General features: G+C 52.1%; 1 protein-coding gene across 1 annotated transcript in view; it reads left to right on the top strand.

Annotated features, from left to right (window-relative positions):
- The window catches only part of C8H16orf74 (chromosome 8 C16orf74 homolog), a 29,305-nt gene extending 22,724 nt beyond the window's left edge, over nt 1-6,581 (top strand). The window contains exons 3-4 of the mRNA XM_021169789.2: nt 3,875-4,027; nt 6,151-6,581. Of these exons, the coding sequence (XP_021025448.1) occupies nt 3,875-4,027; nt 6,151-6,209 (212 nt within the window). The 3' untranslated portion in view covers nt 6,210-6,581. The remainder of the gene's footprint in view (nt 1-3,874; nt 4,028-6,150) is intronic.
- Nucleotides 6,582-8,103: the final 1,522 nt, after the last annotated feature.

Below are 8,103 nucleotides of genomic sequence, written 5' to 3'. Positions count from 1 at the left end.
AGTGAGTTCCAGGACAGCCAGGGCTATACAGAGAAACCCTGTCTCAAAAAACCAAAATTAAAAAATAAATAAATAAATAAATCTAAAAAAATTAATAGAGTGCGTGTGTGTGTGTGTATGTGTGTGTGTGTAATTCTATTTGTTGTCTTTTTTTTCAAGACAGGATCTTACTATGTAGCCCTGGCTAACATGGAACTCACTTTGTAGACCAGGCTGGCCTTGAACTCATAGAGAGCACCTCTGCCTCCTGAGTGCTGGGATTAAAGGCACGCCACCGCCCAGCTTAGCTTTTGTTTCTTGAGACAGTCTTCTGTGTCTCTTGGCTGGCCTTGGATTCCTGAGTCTCCTGCCTCAGCCTTCAAGTGCTGGGATCAAGGTATACCCCAGACGCCCAGGCTATAGCAAACATGACCTACAGGCTCTGGAATACTTGGTGTCCTCCTAGGACAGTATCTTATCTCCCACACAGCCAGTGGCCCACAGGAGGACAAGGGTTGTCACTTCCACCCATTCTGTTCTTTAGAATAAATTTCGGACTCCACACCCCCTCGAGTCTTCCCCCTTCCCCCCACGACTGAAGCACCACAGCTCAGGGATATCCTGACAGTGGCCATGGCTTCCCTGGGGTAAATTAGAAACAGTGACTCAGAATTCCATGACTACTTTAAAAAAAAAAATCCCATTACAGATGGTTGTGGGCTACCATGTGGTTGCTGGGACTTGAACTCAGGACCTCTGGAAGAGCAGTCAGTGTTCTTAACCGCTGAGCCATCTCTCTAGTCCAGGCCTCTCTGGGGTTTGCTTTGTTTTGTTTAATTGCCCCCTATCTGCTTGGTCCTGGAAAGGTGACTGGGGCCACATGAGAATGAAGGAAAGGCAGACAGAAAAGCCGGAATCAGGTAGGCTGTATGTCCTCTGAGGGAGGGCAGTACTGCGGTGCCAGAACGCAGAAGGGAAACTTGGTGTGTTTCTTATGCACAGCATAAGGAGAAGGGGTTAGCCAGTCTTGGGGCCAGGTCTAGGGTGTAAGGAGCAACATCTGAGCTGCAAACATCTGGGAGAGGGATACTGCTATCAACATCACTGCGCAGACCCAGGGAGGCTTTGCCTTTTCTGTGGATCTTAGATACTGGGGTCCTTGGCATGGCTGTGCCCATTCCAACAATACACATTCATCCGGGGCTCCATTCACTCTCTGCAGCCCCAAGTCTGATGTTCTTTGGGGTAAAGACAGGATGTCAAGTTCAAAGGTGTCTGAAGGTTTCCATTAATTAAGCTCAGTCCCTTACTCTGTTCTCCAGGCTCTGAGCTGGGCTCATGGGGACCAATAAGGAAGTGGTGGTCACCTCTAGGTGTAGATGGCCTTAGCAAAAGCAGAGGGAAGAGCCATCCTCTCGGTGCTTACGAATACATGAGTGCAGACAGGTCAAAGAGGTCATGAGTTCATAGCCTGAACCACCTTCTCCAAAGATGAGCATGCTATGCTGGGTTTTGAGGGATGGGTTTTGAGGGATGGATAGAAGCTCATTTCCCTGTCAAAGAAAGAAAGTGTGTTCCAGGCAGGGCACCTGCATATTCAAAGGTGTGAAGGGGGCTAAGGGAACCAGTGAGTCTGGAGAGCAGGAGCAGTCTGGGAGCTGTGTGCTAAATGGCCCTGAAGGAGAGGGCGGAGGTACAGGCTGGAAGCTGGGCTGAAAGATGGGGTAGCTGTGACCGGCGTGTTCCAGAATTATCTTCATGACTCTTGGTTCTGGATGTGAACAGGTGTCTCTCCAGATGGGATTCTAAGGTTATCTTAAGTTTGGTTAGACCAAATTAAAACCCTTTCACTAGATGTGGAGAGACAATGACATGTGGTTAAGAACATTTGTTGATCTTCCGAAGAACTCAGGTTTGATACCCAGCACCCACAGAGTGACTCTCGCAACCACCTGCACTTTGAATTCCAGGGGATCTGATGCTCTCTCTGGCCTCTGTGAGCACCAGGCACTTGCTTTTCATGCTTTCTGTGGTAGCTCGTGCCTGCAATCTCAGCTCCGGGGAGGTTAGGGTAACAGGATCACTTTGCATTTGTGGGTAACCTGACTGCTGAGTGAGTTCCTGGTTAGCCTGGGCTGGAATGAGGTCTTGCTTCAAAAATGAAAAAAACAAACAAACAAACAAACAAATCTTTTCCTTGTGAAGGACTTCTCAGAGCCTTTATCTGGCAGAGTTGTAAGTTACCCAGCAGGAAGACAAAGTAGATGGGATTCTGTCAACACATTTGTATGGATCCCAAACTCATTTGATCACAGAGCCCCTTTCTCCTGGAGCATGTCAGGAGGCCAGATGTTCCAGGGGACAGGCCTTGGGAAAGGCTGCTCATACCTGTCCTTGCGACACGGTGTCATGGGATTCATGGTATGATCAGACTCACAGGCTTGGCTGCAGTGTCAGGGAGAGGGGGTGGGGAAGCAAGGAAACCCAAGGGTGACTTGGAGGAGAAGCAGAGAGAGAGAGAGAGAGAAGTAGACACAGGAAGGAGAGGGTAGACCAGCGGGGCTGGGGTCTGAAGATGTAAGAAGGGAGAGGTTCTGGCTGCCAGTGAGTGCTGGTGGGTCCCAGTGAATGCTGGTGAATGCCAGTGGGTGCTGGTGGGTCCCAGTGGGTGCCGGTGGGTCCCAGTGGGTGCTGGTGGGTCCCAGTGGATGCTTGTGGGTCCCAGTGGGTGCTGGTGGGTCCCAGTGGATGCTGGTGGGTCCCAGTGGATGCTGGTGGGTCCCAGTGGGTGCTGGTGGGTTCCAGTGGGTGCTGGTGGCCACTGGAGGGTGCTGGAAGTAAAGGAGGGTGGCAGGGTGAGGAAGAGCAGTGTCTTAGTTCCTTTTCTATTGTGACAGAACACTGTGACCAAGGCAGCTTATTTGTAAAAGAAAGCATTTAATTTGGGGGCTCACAGTTCCAGAGGGTTAGAGTCCGGGATCATCATGGCAGGAGAACGGCGGCAGGGAGGCAGGCAAGCAGGCAGGCAGGCATGGTGCTGGCTGAAGCAGAAGCTGAGGGCTTACATCTGGTCCATAAGCAGGGGGTTAGGGAGGGAGAGGGAGAGGGAGAAGGAGAGAGAGGGAAGAGGAGAGGGCTCAAGCAAGCGAGAGAGAGAGAGAGAGAGAGAAGAAATAGCATGAAAACACACCCTGGTGACACACTTCCTCCAATTAGGCCTCACCTCCTAATCTTTCCCAAGCAATTTCACCGACTGAGGACCAAGGATTCAAATATACGGACCCTGTGGGAGCCATTTCCATTCAGACCACCACAAGCAGATTGTAACAACTCACCTGTAGCTTGGCACGGGGAGAGCAGCTGCACTGAATCGGGGACCTGGAGCTTTGTCCAACCTGACGTGGTGCCATAGGCCACCTGAACACTGAAATGGGGCAGCCTGGGTCATGCAGGAAGATCTTGTCTCACACATGTGCACAAAAGGACCAGAACTTTCCCTGAAGAGCCCTCATTCAGAGGATCTCCCCAGGGGCTGGAGGGATGGCTCAGCTGTCAAAGGATAGGCTCACAGTTAAACCACCGAGGCCAAGGAGAAGCACACACTCAACGTGGCAGCTTCTAGAAAACACTCTGAGGAGATGCCACTCAACGGTGGTCTCTCCCACGCATACCCCTGGGGACAGTCAGAGCTCAGGGCCCTCTCGGAGCTTGGCAAGGTTGGGGAATGCCTTTCCCTTCCTTTCCTGAGCCTCAGTTTCCCCATCTGTGCAGAGAGAATGGCAGTGTCCCTTTGTGGAGCATGGGCACTCTCAGAGCGAGGCAAAGGGACTGAGTGACTTTGGCAGGCGCTGCCAGAGGGGCTGACGCTCTCTCTGTCATGTCCTGTCTCCCTCAGGCTTTAAGATGTGTGTCAGCAGCAGCAGCAGCAACAACAACAACCACGACGAGGCCCCCGTGCTGAATGATAAGCACCTGAGTGTGCCCAACATCATCATCACGCCCCCAACCCCGACGGGCATGGGGCTTTCCCGGGATTCTAACAAGCAAGGTGAGGCAGCCCCACTATGCAGGAGACTGCGCCCAGGACCCCTTCTGTGCCCTGGCCTGATCCAATTCCCATCTTCTTCTGAGCTTGTTAATGTATGGTCATCTCTGTGGTCATTCTGCTCTGGGCCCTTCACCATGATGTCAGCCCTGGCAAGATGTGGCTCATTGAGCAATTGTCTGGGCAGTCCTTGCTGGCAGCTGGGAGGATGATGAAATGGTCTAGGCTGGCCCCCATGCCTCCATATCTTAGCCTCTCATGGGAACTGAAGGATGCTCTGTTCCTGCCAGCAGCAGGGACCACCCATCCTACATAGTGTTAGCTGCGGCTGCTTGGACCACAGAATAGATTGAGAAGCAGTCCCATGCCAGGATGTGGCCATCTTTGGGGTCTTCCAGAGGTGAGGGAAGGAAAGCTATGAAGTGTTCCTTAGTTAAACAGTGTGACAGGGGAGGGTAGAGACTGGCATCTTGTCTGTCTCTTCCTGATGCCCTCCGAGCTGGTAGGAGAGACTGCTCTCTTGTGGGCTGAACCCTGAATAGAAATGCATTGAGCCAGGCCTGGTGGAACCAGGTCTCCAACCTCAGCTACTGGGGAGGCTCACACAGGAGAGCCACAAGTTCAAGGCTGCCTGAACTCCAGAGTAAGCTCGAGACAAGCCCAGACAGCTTAGCCAGACCCTGTCTCAGAATAAATATTGGAAAAGGGGTTGCCTCCTGCTCAGGTCTGGAGTGCTCAAGGCCCTGGGCTCTGTTTATCCCCAACACCAAAGGATTGTAGAAGGAAGTGACAGACTGGTCATGGCTGGTGGCCTGTACTGTGAAATGGGTGGTTTTCTCACTGCTGCTCGGAAGCAGACTCAGTATAGATCCTCCGCTACAGATGGGCAAACTGAGGCTCACAGAGGCTGGTGAACAACTGATGCGGAGATGAGTCCCATGGGGTTGGGTGGCATCCTAGGGGAGGGAGCCCAAAAGGAATAGGTCGCAGGGAGAGGTAGGGATCAGCAGGAGGGTAGACCACTCTTGCTCACTCCATTTAAGTCTTAAGAGAGAAGCAGCTCAGATCCCAGAGGTTCACCCTGGGTCCCTGCAAAGGGCAGCCACACCAGATACCTCGTCAGCCTATCAGGCCGCCCTCTTAAAGAAACTAGCATCTCTCAGCATTACCACATGGAGGACCAAGCTTCCTGCACACAGGGCCTTCTGGGGACAAGCCCAGCCAAACCATAATCCTTTGCAGCCTTTCCCAGAGCCCCTTGCCAGGCTACGTGATGGAGGCACACCTCAGTTAGCTCTCCTTCCAGTGCCTGAGCTGTAGGTATTATTTGTAGCTCTGCTTAAGAGAAAGGGGAAGGAGAGGACCCAAGGAAAGAATGGGACTCACCTCAGCGGGCACAGCAAGGTTGGAGAAGAGCCAGGCTGCCAGTCCATTGCTTCTCAGCTCCATAGCTAATGTCTAAACAGACACAGAGGACATCAGAGACCCAGCCCTCTGCTTTGCCACAAGAAAGTATCTCTCTCCAGGCCTCAGTACCCCCTCCTGTAAGGTCCCCAAAGTCATTATTTACCCCACAGAATTGAGGGGTGACATTTCAGCCCAAAACTAAGTGCTTAGGGGGCCCCTGAATCCTGGGATAAGTCCCTTTTAAGCCTGGACAACTGTGGGGTACGAGGTTCCCGAGGGGGCTATAGTCTCTCGAAACACTCTTTTTTGGCTCCACCTTGCTTCCAAAATTCCTGAGCCTGAATTTCACCTGCTCCTCAGAGGAGAGATGTCTCACAAGGACCTCAAGCCCTGCACATACATGCCCGTGTTATCAATGCTACCCATGGGGGTTTAGACAGGGAAGAGCAGTAGACTAGACCAGGGCCCTGCAAGCTGGGAACACTTGTCACAATCTCCAGGAGTCCTGAGAAAGCACCCCGACTCTGACCCCTCCCCCAGCCCCCAGAGGGGCTCCAGGTATTGGGGGACCTGAGGCACTGGGGATCTCTTCCAACTTCTGTGACTGATGCTAGGCTGTGGGAGACTAGGGTGGTGGCCTGAAGTGAAGAAGGTTAGGCCCAGGGAGGAAGCTGACACAGCAGAGCCCCTCCCTGATGTTGCCCCTCTCTTTCTCCTAGTCTGGATGGATGAGCTGGGGTCTTATCAAGACGATGGAGAGCTGGAACCTGAAGCCTGAAGCGGTGAGACCTGTGTGGCAGCTACCTGCCCCCGCTGCCCCGGGTTTTGGGGACGTGGNTACCTGAGCAGCTGGATGGGGAACAGCGAATTGGGTCCTGGACCAAGACATGGATGGCCAGAAGAGTACAGCAGGTGGCTGGCCCCAACGGAACAGACATCCGTGGCCTCTGAGTCCACACCAACCCAGACNCCGGCTTGGTGAAGAGGAGGCCACCCTGCCCTACGNTCACCGTGACCATGGACCTCGGCCCTCGAGGCCCCAGAGCACAAGGACTTCTCGCCAGAGCAGGGCCTCTGTTTTTTTACAAGTTGTTTTACAGGTATGGAACCTACATCCTGAGCGAGATTTATAAATAAAGCTCCTTTGTGACTTGCGGGTCCTGGTTTTTGGGTTTTGGGGTGTGTGTGTGCCTTCCTCGCCAGGGTCAGAGGCAGGGGCAACATCACCGGCAGTCGAGGTTGGGAGCCCAGCGTGTCCAGGCTTTTCGCCAGGTGTGAAAAGCTCACAGAGATTGCGAAGCAGCCAGGAAATTGTTACTTAAAACAAGGAAGTACCACAAGGACAGCCGCTGTTGGCGAAGACACTCGAGGGGCTCAGTTACTGTTTGGGGTGAGACGGAGTGAGTGGTAGGGTCACTGAGGGGCATAGCAAGGGTAGTTTCTGTTTTCATGGCGGCGCACGCCTTTAATCCCAGCACTCGGGAAGCAGAGGCAGGCGGATTTCCGAGTTCGAGGCCAGCCTGGTCTACAAAGTGAGTTCCAGGACAGGCAGGGCTACACAGAGAAACCCTGTCTCGAAAAAGTCAAAAAAGCGAAAGCTAAAAAACAAACAAACAAAAATAACCGAGTACCTCGTGCATGCAGTACCGACAGAGGCCAGAAGAGGGCAATGGATCCCCTAGGACAGGAGTTACAGAGGCTTGTGAGCCTAACTCATAACCACTTTCGGTCTCGTTTGGCGAGTTAGGTCCTATAATCACAGACCTACTATGCAATATCCCTTTCTCATAATCCATCTGATTTTAATCAATGCAACGAATGCATAATTTTGCATAAAGTGGCAAGCAGGGGTTCTCTCTAATAGTTCACTTGAGGATATAGTTTTGCTTTCTTGCCCATGGACCCCCAAACCGGTTCAGGCTGGATTGGCCCTCTTACCCTCCAGCCAAGGTATATTGGGAATGTGTCTGAATAGGAGGTACCCAAATTTGGTGGTCATCCCTGGGAGGGAAACGACCCATTGGTCTGAGAAAGATGTGAGCGGAGCCTGGTGCTGGTGGGGTCCGAGGATTGGTGGAGAGGAGGGTGTGGCTAGTACGTGCTTGTGAGGGGGTGGGGCTTCCTAGGCCTTATGAGAGGGTGTTCATGTAAGTAACACACATGAGTGAAACTTCCCAGAGGTATCTAGTCACGGGTGTACAGTGTAATAACTTTGCCGCATGCCCCGCCCCCCCATGTTGAATATTTACGCTCCCACAAAAGACCTGAGTTAAATTGAGATGCTCAGCTAGTAAAGACGCCACGTACCCAGCCAGGTGACGTGAGTTAGGTTTTCCAGCACCCACATAGTGGAAGGAAAGAACTGAAGCCAGAACGCACACACACACACACACACACACACACACACACATGCAAACACAAGCGCACATGCACACTTGCACAGAGAAATTATTTTTTTATTTTATTTTTTTAAAGATGTATTTATTTGGGCTGGTGAGATGGCTCAGTGGGTAAGAGCACCCGACTGCTCTTCCGAAGGTCCAGAGTTCAAATCCCAGCAACCACATAGTGGCTCACAACCATCCGCAACGAGATCTGGCGCCCTCTTCTGGAATGTCTGAAGACAGCTACAGTGTACTTACATATAATAAATAAATAAATCTTTAAAAAAA

Source organism: Mus caroli, chromosome 8 (genome assembly GCF_900094665.2).
Source record: "Mus caroli chromosome 8, CAROLI_EIJ_v1.1, whole genome shotgun sequence".
NCBI classification, from domain to species: Eukaryota; Metazoa; Chordata; class Mammalia; order Rodentia; family Muridae; genus Mus; species Mus caroli.
Note: the sequence above shows the minus strand (reverse complement) of the source record. Positions and strands in the feature narration are given on the sequence as shown.